Source organism: Euwallacea similis, chromosome 9 (assembly GCF_039881205.1).
Source record: "Euwallacea similis isolate ESF13 chromosome 9, ESF131.1, whole genome shotgun sequence".
Classification (NCBI taxonomy): Eukaryota; Metazoa; Arthropoda; class Insecta; order Coleoptera; family Curculionidae; genus Euwallacea; species Euwallacea similis.
This window is the reverse complement of record NC_089617.1, coordinates 4,849,100-4,861,783: the sequence shown is the minus strand read 5'-3', so window position 1 is coordinate 4,861,783 and position 12,684 is coordinate 4,849,100. Positions and strand designations below refer to the sequence as shown.

Genomic DNA, 12,684 nt, shown 5'->3' with positions numbered 1-12,684 from the left:
TTAGAGAAACCTCGGTTTGGAAGTATGGCAACTCTGCCGATTCGTGCGCCCCCACTTAAGCCAAAGGAGAAATCGCCGCTCAATAAGGAATAAATATGATAAAATATACAGAGTGGAACTTTAATGATATACACGTTAGCACAATTTTATTATCTGCTTAAGGGTGGTTTTAAATTTAAAAGAGATGATAAATGCACAAGAAAATTTGTTTGAACGCAATAATTCATGAGTGTCCTAAACTCTTGATATAGTGGTGAAGGAGCGTTTCACATCGCATTAGAGCGGCAAAACTAGTGAATTTAGGCAAACTTATTGATTTCAAAGTTATAGTTTGGAAGCTACGATCTTTAGAGTAATATGTTCCAATCCAAACTCTGCGCCAATAAAGATAACTTACAGAGTGTCTAAACTCTCAGTTGAAGGGTATGCAGTTGATGCACGTAAAACTACGAGCTGCATTGAAATCGGTGGCAGTGAGACAGAAAAGGGGGCAAAAGGTAAATGAAAATTCCTCCTATATTAACAACATAAACAGTGCTCACAGAGATCTAAGAGTAGTACGCGCCGACCTCAAAATTAAAAATAAATCAGTAAGTATTTATTAATATTGTACAAATTAATATACAAATAAAATGAAAACTGTATAGCTTTACAACGTTTCGTTTTTAATCCTCCTTCGTTTTATAAGTTGCCTGTCTTGCAAATTTATTAAGTCCGATTAATACTTATCCGATTCTGGCTGCGGCCAAAATTAGTCTTAAAATTAACAAGTTTTATTATAATGTATACACTTTTCATTTATTTATACGCGGCGGGCGGCCCCGAATAAACGGGCCGGGTCATGGAATCGAGGGTGGGCGGAGGCAGCTCACGTCGCATTCAGCACCGGCCGCCCCTCGAGCTTGCTGTAGTCCAGGTGGAACTCCTTCGGGACCTTCCTCCAACTTTGGACATCGAAGAAGTAGTACGTGCCCCGTTCGTAGGTGGGAGTCTTCTCCAGCAAAACCATGCCGGGCACTTGCGTGATCCACACCTTCTCCTCCATGTGGTACCTCCATTCTCGACTGTACCTGTAACCAAAAACAGTTCTTCTCCTCCTTCTCAACCCACCTTAACACTCACAGTTCAGTAGCTGCTGCAATCTGAAGTACATCACCCACGCTCGTGTAAAACATAAAGAAAAGCACGTCCTCTTTGTAGAGGCTGAGCTTCATTGGAGCCAACTTATTCCGGATTGCATGGTTGATGAGGTACTCGGGCGGTACGTGGAAGTCGACGTCCTGGGGGCGGCAAGGGTGATCCGCCCAAGGGCCGCCGAACGAGGTGTACAAATTCTCCGGCGAGTTGAGATTCAGGCCGAGGGCCGTTAAGTCTTGTCCGAGGGCCAACGAGACCAGATTCGGGTCCGATTCGGCGGCCCGGATGAACGCGAGAAGGCCCACCACCCCGAACTGGTCGGAGACCATGTTCGCGGGGATGTTACTAACACGTCCGTCCGGTGTCGAACGAATTCCACCTGCAAAAAGAATAACAAAATCTTCAGTACGTCCCTGATATTCCTCATAAACAGATACAGCTAATTGTCGGACGAGAGCGGAAACTGAATCTTTACTGCTTGCGGTTTCCTTTGAATGCTGCTGTCTTTAATAGAATCATTAAATTGAGACATTTGTTTACGTTTGCACTTTCATTAGGCCACACACTAACAATCACTATTTATGTAATCAGTTAGGCAATTCATCATTTTTACAACTTGTTACGAAATAAAATCGGTCTTGTCGAAAACCAACTTTAGGACCTTATAAAACCAAGAATTTTCCACTATAATAACTTGTCGTCTGCAAGTCCCTGACTTTTCTTCAAACTAATACGATATTATCCACAGAAATACGAGCTATCAAGCCACCTTTAAGTCACTAGTCAGCGAGGACGAGGTTCTTATAGTAAGCATAGAACATTTTTGAGTATTACAGTTAATTTCACACTATTGAAACGTCCAATATATCCTTTTGACCTTTGCGTAATAGATAGATTAATACGAGATTTTACTTAAATGTCCCCTCTATTTACGTGATTTTTTAATTGCAACGAAAGTAATTAGAGATTTTATAGAACATTTTTGAGCTTTAAATTTATAAGTTAAACGATGACGTATCACGTTTTTTGGGAGTGACAACACATTTGAAAATAATACTTGTTATTTAATCCTGACCTGACTACCGGGCTTTGAGTGCAAAGACGAAATAAGGACTTCATAGACACATTCTTGGACTTTGAAGTTATAAGAAGGTTATAAGTTAATCAGTGGCGCGCCATGCTTCTTCAAAGTATATTCAATTATGATATTTCACTATTTGAAACCTTCTTAAACGTTCCTGGTTTTTGTGATTAACTGTGTCTTTTATGGATAAATTTTACCACTTTAAATCTATAAATGAGTCAGTGGCGTAGCCCGTTTTTGAGTGTTCTCAGAAATTCTTGATTAGCATAATTTTCCATCTTTCCAGACAAGTAGCCTTGAACCGATCCTGATTTTTGATTAAACGAGTGATTAATTGAAGAGATTGTAGACTCATTTTGGAGATTTGAATCTATGAATTAATGAATAACGTAGCTCGTTTTTGAGAACCATAACAAAATTACGTATAATTACACAAACTGGTAATTAAATTTGTAAATAATTGCACGAGACGCTTTCATATCAAAACCCATTATATCGGTGATAACGTTGCGTCACAGATTCAATTAAAGAACCAGTTATGGCGCAATCAAAGTAGCACCACAATCTACTGAGGAATAAACAAAAACACCTAAACTGCTCACCCGTCTGCTTATTTCCACTTTTATCCGTCGAGGCGCCGCTCGACTGCGCCACCGTCCCCGATTGGATGCCCAACTGCAAATCGTTGGTCGTCTGCGCACCATCGAGCTGTGCCTTGTCCTCCGATTGGCCGGCCGCGGGCGACGCCCCCTCCGTTCGATTTTGCGTGCCGGGCAGCGCGGGAAAATCCTCGTTCGACATCGTGAACTCGCTCGACTCTGACGTGGGCTGCAACGCGAACCAATCACGTCGCGCTGACGTCAAAGACGAGGCAATGTCGCGTACCTGTTTGACCATGCCCACGTAGGGCTTCGCCCCGGGCATTGGACTAGGTTGGGGCACGTCGCCCGAATTCCGGGTGGTTAGGGAAGGGAACTCGCTCAGATCTAAAAGCGAGGGGGTGTTCGCGTCCCCCGACCCAAACACCGAATTGAAGGAACTGTAACCGCCCAAGTTGTTCATGGACGTGTTCATGTTACCCATTTGGTTCGAATTTCTATGGGAAAAAAAAATCAGTCAAATCTTTGAATTCAATCATCTCCCTACAATTCTACTAAACATAAATAATTAATCTACTCCTAACAAACACACAGGCAAATCAGGAGATAAGACTCTTATCACTGTCAAATTAGCAGTCCTGAAACATCATCTCAATTTCTCACTGCAATGCAAATGATAATTGTGCAACCAACCTCAGAACACGCGGAAACTGGCCAACGTGGAACCTTAGCCTTGATTTCCAACATTTATGCCACATAGATGCCGTGAAACTGGAGCTTGATTTTGTGAAAAATTTGTCCCTATAGCAAAGATAATGGCAAAAATTCAAGGTTAACTTTGGCAGGTGTCAGAGATGATTTATGGCCGCAATTTGGTTTCACATAACGATATTGCGCAATTGAGTAGCGCAGCATTCATTCGCCCTTGAGGCGGGGCTTAGGGCGTGTCTTGCTAGAAAACTAAGCCATTAAGAAGCAGTAGGAAAGAGGGCTTAAACACCATGGTTCTGACTTGTGGGACATGTATTTCCATGCAGTGAAGCAAAAGTTAACCAGTAGGGAGGCACTGGTTACATTAGTTTTAAATAAAAGCTGTGAAATTCTGTTGAATAGAAAATAATTGGAATGCTCAAAGAATTAAGTGATGATGGAATCTTCATCTATGTAGAAAATGACAGGTGCAATGCAATTGATGGGAAATGCCTACTTTATAATTATAATAGACACTATTATTATATTTTCAAAAATAATGGAGTGGCTTGCTTCCAATTAAATGTTTTGTCTTCTCAACCTAAGAAATGTGTCTCAGCAGCATTCTCTAATGCTTTGTTGCTCAAGATGTTCAATGCTCAAAATGCCAACAATTTGTTTAATTAACTCAAAAGTCCTCTCATAAAATCTCTATAGCAAGTATGTAATTCACACTTGGGAATCCCATACGAATTTTTCCTTAAGCTCCACATTGTGCCGAATATTGAAAATACACAACAATGGTTCTGATAATTATTAAGCTAAAGGTAAGCTTAATTAGTGGGCAGGTGTCAAGAAACATGAAAAACTTATCAGTTTCACACTATAAGGAGGTTACAAAGTTAAACAAAGTGGTGGAACAGGGCATCAATTCATAAGAGTCCTCAGGATTTTACACCTACAATCAAGCACCAAAACAGGAGAAATGCGCTATATGTGAGTATTTCAGGTGAGTTAAAATTAATCTAATTGGACAGTTGTTACCCTGACAGTGTAGAGTGTACAAGAGCTTTATCTTCTACCTTTTTTAGATTGCGCCGTGAATCCAAATCAAGGTACAGATCACTGAGGTATTTTTGGTATACAACCCCAAAATATTTGAAGATATTACCAAAGTACTTCAAGATATGTTCTATGCATATCTGAAATATTTTGGAGTAAAAAATTCATAAGTAATCTGGTCCTTGCTTAATTGGAACATATCACACATATCACAGCACTAAAAAGTTGAAAAGCCCCATTTGATGACTTAAACTTGTGTGTTTGCAGTCTAAACTGTTCCTCACACACACACACTGAGCTCGGAATCAACATTTATAGTTGATTTTTTAAGTTATAAATTTATAGATTATATGTTTTCTTACCCCATTGAAGGAATGGCCCTCCTCTCGGAAGGTGGCCTCTGCCCGAACACAGGGGTAACATGCCCCGACATAGAGTTATTCCCGAAACTAACACTAGACCTTCCGAGGCTGCCACCTCCTATGTTTCTTGTAAAGTTCAAGTTCGCCATGGCTATCTGTGAAGGGCCCGGCCACTTGTCACCATAACGCCCGTGGGGGGGATGTTGGACGGTCTCCGTCAGCGTTTAGGGGGCTCTTGATCCGTCACAGCTAGGGTGCCACAAAAAATACAAACATACTAATTGCCGAATGTGAAGAAGTTAAATGCGTAGTGCGGGTGGTGGGGAGCTGTGCTGACGCTCGGGATGGGATCTTTCCTCTCACAATTTCGCCGATTTGGGGCTCCGTTGCGGCACTACGAAGCTTTTTTCGCTATTAAACTGAGGGCAAATGTTATTGTCAGAATGCTTTCCGCCATTACCAATACACCACTATCAATGTCATATGTCAAACTTCAAAAATTTCGACGTAAAGACAGCTGATAGGCGCTTTCGTACTTCAAACAGTCACTCCCGAACAAGTCGCCCACAAAACATTGTTTTTACTATACTTTAAAAATTACATTATTCCTTTAGCAAATTACGCATTTAAGAAATCTTACACGGGACTCGCAAATCCCATTAAGGAGCCTCAAATACAGAAATTACTCAATTCTCTATAATCCACTTACAGCATTCCGATTTATACGTATATGCAAGGGAAGCCTTATTGGTATGTATAAAATCGAAGTTTTCAGGCATTGCCATTTACTTCTCCAGAAAATAACGCAGTGTTTAATAATTTAAAGGCAGGTAAGGTTTTATTTTACTTTGAAAAACTGTATTACATGATGTGAGAAATTTAATATATTTAATATTTAGTATATCGGATCTACAATTTTGTGGTCTTCATAGTAGATAGAGCACATTTGATCAGTTGTGTTTCTTAGGACACGATTCCAGGGAAAACAATTTTATTCCAATGATTACTGAATGACGATGAGAGTGTAGAATATTGCTTCCAGAACTGATAGAACAATCCTGATACAATTAAAAGAAAATATTAATTCATTTATTGTCGGTTTTAAATCGCAAATAGAAAAGATTTAAAACTGTTTCTGCAAGGAGTAAAATTCTTCTGAATTTCTGAGAAATGAGAAAGAAAATTTCAAAACTCGTATCATCATTGTCATGATGTTCAAACAAATTTGTTTCTCAAGACTCCTGGCCGTGAAATGAGATATCCAATAACCATATAGGATTCATATAAGTTTATTTAAGTGAAAAACAGCATTTCGAAAATTTTCAAATTTTAAGCAATGTAGGCAGATAGACTGACCGCAGTGTGACCTTTAGAGCTAATAGAACTAATTTAGGACCGATATCAATTAATCAAATAGGGCCGTTGGTGGTAAAGACGTTACAGACAATGACAACGACATTGATATATTCAAATTTCTTAAGGTTTCATTGTTGCAATTTTGTGAATATAGAGACCAAATCGCTTGAAAAATACCCCTAATTAATAATCTTGGCAAACTTTATAAAAATACATTAACGGGATTAAAATTTCGAAATATTTCGAAAATCCTGTACTAGAAATTAATTTAATATGGCCGCTGACAAGACATTGACAATGATAGCGACATTGATAGTCAATCCCGAACAAACCACTGTAACATAGACATAAACGAACACTCAGAACAGCTCCGTTTACTCGATTCAACGAACTCTTCCTGCTGCACAGTGCATAGTCCCTCCGAGCTACCAAAAACCTCCTCCTCTCGTCTATCTCATCAATGGTGGTTGCTATCAAGGTATTCAAGAAGTCCACCCCTAATGGTAAGATTACAGTCTACCTAAGCAAGCGTGACTTCATCGACCATCTCGACCATACTGACCCCATCGATGGAGTGGTGGTCATCGAGGATGGATACCTTCAGGTAATCTCTGTTATGGGTGAGAATTCGAGTAAAAGGGGTATTTAGGGTCGCCGAGTATTCTGCTCGGTGGTCACGGTGTACCGCTACGGGCGAGAGGAGGACGAGGTCATGGGCGTTAAATTCAGCAAAGAAATGACCATTGCATCCACCCAAGTAGTCCCCTCCAGGAAGGAAAAAGGGGAGCTGACCACTATCCAGGAAAAATTGGTCAAAAAGATGGGCCCCAATGCTTTTCCTTTTATCTTTAAGTTTCCGGAAATGGCTCCATGCTCAGTAACTTTACAACCTGGTGAGGACGACCAAGGGAAGCCTCTGGGGGTGGAATATTACGTTAAGTGCTGGGTTGGCAGTAATGAAGAGGACAAAGGACATCGCAGAAGTACAGTGCAGCTGGCAATTAAGAAACTACAATTTGCTCCTGCTGGACGCGCAGGCAACCGCCTCCCATCCTCGGTGATCTCCAAGGGATTTACCTTCTCTAGCGGGAAGATCAACTTGGAAGTAACCCTGGATAAGGAGATTTACTATCACGGGGAGAAGATCGGGGCCAATGTCATGATCGGTAATAATTCGCGAAAGCAAGTGCGCAACATCAAAGTCTACGTCGTGCAGCATTGCGAGGTTACTATGGTTAACGCTCAGTTTTCCAAGTATGTAGCAAGTTTGGAAACCCGAGAGGGATGTCCCATTACTCCAGGGGCCAGTTTCACTAAGGTGGTCTATTTGGTTCCTCTGGCTTCCTCCAATAAGGACCGCAGAGGGGTGGCTTTGGATGGGCGCTTAAGAGATGACGATGTTAACTTGGCCAGCTCAACTTTGGTGAGTTTAAATGAGAAACAACTGAATTTGGAGTCAGTTTTAGGTCCCTGAGGGCAAATGCCCAGTGGATGCCATTGGTATTGTGATCTCCTACTCCTTGAGGGTGAAACTCAACTGCGGCACTTTAGGCGGAGAGTTGGTCACTGACGTTCCCTTCAAGCTCCTCAACCCCGCACCCGGGTCTATGGATCGGGAGAGGGCTTTGGCCCTCAAGAAGACCAAGTCTATTGAAAGGTGTAAAGATAAAACATTTTTATATTTAGGAGAGTAAAAACGGCTTTTAAGGGCTCGCTACGACAATGACGATGACGACAACATAGTCTTCGAGGATTTTGCCCGCTTCCGCATGTCCCGGGACGAATTGGAATGATTTTATGACAACTAAAGCTCATGAAACAGTGATTACGATTTTGAATAATAATTAGTTTGTAGCAACAACAAGATGCAGGGTTTATGGATGAATCTAGCGGGAAATTCTAGGCTTTTGGACCCAAAACATGCCATTTTCCCGGGTTTTAAAGCCCGAAATTTCCCTGTAGAATAGTGTAGAGAATGTAGACAATTTTGAGAAAGGAATTATATAACACATAAAGTTGTGTTAGTAAACATTTAAGTGATAATATGCTGATGTTTTGATTTAAATTTAAAGCTGTTTAATTCTGTTTAAAAATGATTAAACCCAAAATAAATTATGCTAGAAATTTTGGAGTATTTTGAATATTTACTCGGACTCGAACGGAGCTCTATTGCTGGTTGCCTAACAGCGAACATATTTTTTTTGGAAAATGGTTTGTCTATAGAAGCACCAAGAGTCTTGCTCTCTCTCACGCTATCATAACCTCAATAATTTCCTTGTCAGCTATCCTTTTCTCTCTTTTGCTTCCCGTATGTTTAATCTCCCTTTTACACTCGTAAACTATCAGCGTGTTTGTAGCCCTCAATTGGGATTAATAATTTATAAAAATCTCTTTGAATTCGATAAGATCAATTAAAAATTGCCCCGTGCCTCCGCTAATTGGGCGAAAACGTGTTAATTCACTATTCATGACCAGTTTCACTTGACCCACATTCAAGAGAAAATACTACTGTTAGTTCAGTCAAATTTCTAATTTCACCGGGCTCCCTTTGCGCTCCTGAAGTCCATAACGTCATTAGGTAAGCCCTCACCCTTCAATTTGCTTTAAATATCCCTCATTTCAATATTTGGTGCGTTTAAAAATTTTTTTTTTTAATTTGTCAATTTCCATCTCAGCAGGCCAAAAAAATGAAAGACGTAATTGATGTAATGGAGCTCCAACGGGAGAAAACCCGCCGCGCCACCTCAGTTGACTACAGACAGCTCGAATTCCTAGGGGGCTTCACTCCTGCCATGTTCATCTTTGAATGTGGGAAAAAATTAAATGCACAGCCCCTTACTTTGGCCACTGCTGCAGTCACAATGCACCGGTTTTTTAAGGAAGTTGATCATTCCTCCTATTGTTGCTATGTATGTTTAATTTTTATACAATACCCACTTTTCCACATTAGTTTTGTTTTAGTTAATTGGGGCCTCATCATTATACCTTGCGGGCAAAGAAAAGGATGACCCTCTAAAGATCAGGGACATCATCAATGTGGCCCATAACACTCTGCACCGAGGTTCTAGCCCCTTGGAAATCAGTGACGAGTATTGGAGCATGAGGGATGCCATTGTTCAAGCTGAATTTCTCATCCAACGTATTTTAAAATTTGAAGAGCGTATAGTGCATCCACATAAGTACATGCTGCACTATTTAAAGAGCATGGAAGGATGGTATTTAAGCCTCATTAAGATCTTTGTTTTAGAACTATTAAAATATTTTTTTTAGGTTAGGAAAAGAGACATGGGAGACAGTTCCTGTAGCAAAGCTTGCAGCGGCTTTTTTGCAAGATTTTCACTTGGACTCAGCAGTTTTAGACTATCCTCCTCAACATATTGCTGTGGCATGTATCTCCCTAGCACTGCAGTGCTATGGAGTGCAACTGCCTCTGATGGAGGACCTTGACGACGAGGCCTGGTATTCTGTGTTTGTTAAAGATTTGCAAAAAGACAAACATTGGGAGATCATGGAGAAGATTATGGAGGTGTTCAATAAGGAAGAAATCCATTAAGTCTTCTCATTATGAAAGTGACATTTTTAGGTGTTAATTGTCAAATAATTAAGTGATTGATTAGATGTATTTTTTCAGAAATAATACACTTACAATTCAGCAGCAATTAATAATTTAATTTTTAAATTCAAAACAGTCCAAAAATTAATAGTTAACAATCTTTGAATTCCACTCATTAATAATAATAAATTATATCTTAAATGGCCAGCCCGTACACAGAAACGATGCAAAACATAGTTTTATTCTCCCAGCGAACAGTGCAGCTCCCATCAGTATTATTATCCCAATAACATGAGCTGGCAGTGTGCAGTCCCGCCCCATTCTTTTGCATTATAGTGCATGTCACAATGTATTTGTAGGGTTTCATTAGCTTGGTAAGTTCTGAGGTGCAGGCCTCCACTACTGCAGTCGTCCAATTATTAACTTTATTTTGCTGGTAGCTGTTGCCCCCAATCACATTCTCTATGGCGTCTTTTATAATCTTGCTGACGTCGTCTACCACAAATTGGCCTTCCTCTTGCAGGTCTTGTTCCAGGATCTCCTGGGAAGTCTTTTCCATGGTTGTAACAGATCAGTAAAAGGGGGTTGAGTCACAGGTTTGAGGTTAGAACTAGTGAAGAAGATTTTGTGAGTTAAGTAGGGAGAGGGTTTAGCTGTTTTTTAGGGGATGTTCCATAAAATTGGCTTAGACTAAAGTTATGTTTGTATTGTCGCTTTAAATAAGAATTTTCTGTTGTCAGGGTGAAAAAGTCAAAACTCGTCCTTGTCAACTGTCAATAAATTAGCTTTAAACAACGGGGTTTCGTTTATTTATCCGTTCTGGCCCTGCGCACTAGAACAGCATTTCTCGCTTAAACCACTCCACCATCAACTTGTTTTCGGTTGCACTGAAAAAAATTGTAATTTAGTAAGGGAGAAATTAACTGAAAATTTTAAGTTAAAGAGACTTGAATCTGGTTTATTACAAGCGCAAAACTGCGCGTGCGTATCTGTCATTGTTTAGGAGTTATGGGCTGCTTTCGATGGGCATCTTTAAAGAGCGTGCAAGAACCTATTCATATTCAAAAATACGCAATTTAAAAAGGAGACAATAAAAAAGATTCGCAATTGGGCCCTAAGTAGATTGATGTCCGGTCTATTAGCAGCACCAAACAGCGCAGGTCTATCGGTCTTTGTTTAGGAGTAATAGAAGCTTCTTTATGCGCCCAATCAATGACTGTATATTTGCTGATATTAAAAAATTTGCACTTCACAAAGGAGCTAACGAAAAAATCTGAAAATTAAAGATGAAGTAGACTTAGATTTTGTCTATTAGAAGTACTAAACTGCGCAAGTCTATCTTTCTTTGTTTGCGAGTTATGGAGGCTTTTCTAGGCGCCCTGTCAAATGCCGCATAAAATGTGCTGATATTCAAAAATTCGCAGTTTAAAAGGGGGCTAAAGGAAAAATTTGAAAATTGAGGCCCAGGTAGACTTACGTTTGCTTTGTTGGAACTACTAAATTGCGCTAGTCTATTTGTTTTTGTTTGGGAGCTTTGGAGGTTCTTGTATGCACCCACGATATAAAACTGAAATCCTTGTCGGGAACCTAAATTAATCTGATGATCCTTAACAAATCGTCATGAAAATTTGGGGGTTCATACAATGAACTAAAATCTTTCGAGCGAGGCACAAGTAGTGTTTGAAAGTTATCAGGTTTGGGTGCTAGAATTTCCTAAATATTGGTAATCGTCGCAACTTTACAGTTTCAGATTGGAGTGGCAGTTTGATATCCGCTTCTACTACGAGTCTCAAAACTAAGGGACCATAACGAAAACTTCAGGAATTATAGAGTAAACCCTGGTTTTTCGAATGAAACTTATCTGGGTAATCTGTGTTGTAAAGTACGGCTGCTAGAATTTTTTTAATTCAACGTACCGCCTCAGTCTCATATTTAATGTTAGTGTTACGCTGTTGAATTCAGCCCTCCTACGCCCCCCAAAATTGCGGGATCACCGCTGAAATTTGATGATCTATAGAGAAAACTTAAGGCTTTCGAATGGAACTTAGCTGGTTTATCTGAGCTGTGAAACACAGCTGCTGCTATTTTTTATTTCTTATCGTTTCAAGTTAGATTTGTCCTTTAATAACCCCTGTTGTTGCTATCGCCCTGAAAATTGAGAGATCATCGTGAAATTTTCAGGGTTTGTAGAGGGAACTGTCAGCTTTGAAATGATCATTCAGTGGATTTCGTAGCATATGTAGTCTAGCAGTTGGAATTTTTCAAAAATTCCAGACGCAATTCTCAACTCTCAGGCCTCCGGCCCAATCCCAATCGAGCAGCAGTCCAATTCAGGCCGAATTTTGCTTTCAGGTTCATCAGTCTAGACATATTTCCCACTTTTATTTTGCCGAAAAAACTAACATGAACAAAGAACAATTCTGTGGGCATAATCGTCTTAATCTCCCATATCAGCACGTTCAATTACGCTGTAATTGTACCGATTACGGGTATACTAATTAACGTACAACGATATCAATATAAATTACTCGGTTTTGAAGGCCCCAGGCCATGGATAGTGGGAATTCTCTCATCGCAATAATTGCTCGAGCGAGCATTATTGTTTTTGATCAGCAATTACGCAAGGAATAGCCATTGAATCGGAAAAAATCAATGAAGAACCCTTGAAAAGGGGCCCAGATTACGTTCTTAAACAGAAGTATTCAGAGAACCCCGCAAGGGCCAAAATTGCAGTCAGAAGTGCGCGTTCTTGCCCCTCGAAATCGGGGCCATTGTTCCGGATCTCTCTCAAGAAATTCTTCATAGGATGACTCATTTATCTCCTAGTAAATCGCAATTAAA

The 12,684-nt window shown here is 40.1% G+C and overlaps 4 protein-coding genes across 6 annotated transcripts; 2 read left to right on the top strand and 2 right to left on the bottom strand.

The window, feature by feature from the left end:
- Nucleotides 1-498: 498 nt before the first annotated feature.
- On the bottom strand, nucleotides 499-5,423 carry Rga (Regena). 2 transcript variants are annotated; one of them, XM_066393232.1, is made up of 5 exons: nucleotides 4,935-5,423; nucleotides 3,107-3,317; nucleotides 2,824-3,049; nucleotides 1,123-1,516; nucleotides 499-1,070 (listed from the first exon to the last, which is right to left on the bottom strand). In XM_066393232.1, exons 1-5 carry the CDS (start codon nucleotides 5,081-5,083, stop codon nucleotides 869-871), a joined length of 1,182 nt encoding a protein of 393 aa, XP_066249329.1. In that variant the 5' UTR covers nucleotides 5,084-5,423; the 3' UTR covers nucleotides 499-868. The 2 variants fall into 2 exon arrangements, with proteins under 2 accessions (XP_066249329.1, XP_066249327.1); XM_066393230.1 differs by having other exon boundaries at nucleotides 2,824-3,317.
- Nucleotides 5,424-5,692: 269 nt separating this feature from the next.
- Nucleotides 5,693-8,302, top strand: Arr2 (arrestin 2). Of its 2 annotated transcripts, XM_066393309.1 has the most exons (5): nucleotides 5,693-5,764; nucleotides 6,699-6,894; nucleotides 6,940-7,713; nucleotides 7,757-7,947; nucleotides 7,999-8,301. In XM_066393309.1, exons 2-5 carry the CDS (start codon nucleotides 6,751-6,753, stop codon nucleotides 8,081-8,083), a joined length of 1,194 nt encoding a protein of 397 aa, XP_066249406.1. In that variant the 5' UTR covers nucleotides 5,693-5,764; nucleotides 6,699-6,750; the 3' UTR covers nucleotides 8,084-8,301. The 2 variants fall into 2 exon arrangements, with proteins under 2 accessions (XP_066249406.1, XP_066249407.1); XM_066393310.1 differs by lacking the exon at nucleotides 5,693-5,764 and having other exon boundaries at nucleotides 6,706-6,894; nucleotides 7,999-8,302.
- A 300-nt stretch (nucleotides 8,303-8,602) lies between these two features.
- On the top strand, nucleotides 8,603-9,913 carry CcnQ (cyclin-Q). The gene is made up of 4 exons (XM_066393256.1): nucleotides 8,603-8,868; nucleotides 8,969-9,199; nucleotides 9,252-9,505; nucleotides 9,561-9,913. Exons 2-4 carry the CDS (start codon nucleotides 8,978-8,980, stop codon nucleotides 9,841-9,843), a joined length of 759 nt encoding a protein of 252 aa, XP_066249353.1. The 5' UTR covers nucleotides 8,603-8,868; nucleotides 8,969-8,977; the 3' UTR covers nucleotides 9,844-9,913.
- Nucleotides 9,914-9,965: 52 nt separating this feature from the next.
- On the bottom strand, nucleotides 9,966-10,578 carry Dlc90F (dynein light chain 90F). The gene has a single exon (XM_066393257.1). It carries the CDS (start codon nucleotides 10,400-10,402, stop codon nucleotides 10,040-10,042), a length of 363 nt encoding a protein of 120 aa, XP_066249354.1. The 5' UTR covers nucleotides 10,403-10,578; the 3' UTR covers nucleotides 9,966-10,039.
- Nucleotides 10,579-12,684: the final 2,106 nt, after the last annotated feature.

Excerpts from the sequence above, each read along its gene's own strand:
- Arr2 (XM_066393310.1), top strand. The coding sequence starts at position 6,751 with ATGGTGGTTGCTATCAAGGTATTCAAGAAGTCCACCCCTAATGGTAAG. Across the intron at positions 6,895-6,939 it reads TCGAGGATGGATACCTTCAG|GGTCGCCGAGTATTCTGCTC; the intron begins GTAATCTCTGTT and ends AGGGGTATTTAG. Across the intron at positions 7,948-7,998 it reads AAGACCAAGTCTATTGAAAG|GGCTCGCTACGACAATGACG; the intron begins GTGTAAAGATAA and ends ACGGCTTTTAAG.
- CcnQ (XM_066393256.1), top strand. The coding sequence starts at position 8,978 with ATGAAAGACGTAATTGATGTAATGGAGCTCCAACGGGAGAAAACCCGC. Across the intron at positions 9,200-9,251 it reads ATTCCTCCTATTGTTGCTAT|TTAATTGGGGCCTCATCATT; the intron begins GTATGTTTAATT and ends GTTTTGTTTTAG. Across the intron at positions 9,506-9,560 it reads TTAAAGAGCATGGAAGGATG|GTTAGGAAAAGAGACATGGG; the intron begins GTATTTAAGCCT and ends TATTTTTTTTAG.
- Rga (XM_066393230.1), bottom strand. The coding sequence starts at position 5,083 with ATGGCGAACTTGAACTTTACAAGAAACATAGGAGGTGGCAGCCTCGGA. Across the intron at positions 3,318-4,934 it reads AGGGCCATTCCTTCAATGGG|AAATTCGAACCAAATGGGTA; the intron begins GTAAGAAAACAT and ends TTTTTCCCATAG. Across the intron at positions 1,517-2,823 it reads AAGTGGAAATAAGCAGACGG|GTGGAATTCGTTCGACACCG; the intron begins GTGAGCAGTTTA and ends TTCTTTTTGCAG.
- Dlc90F (XM_066393257.1), bottom strand. The coding sequence starts at position 10,402 with ATGGAAAAGACTTCCCAGGAGATCCTGGAACAAGACCTGCAAGAGGAA.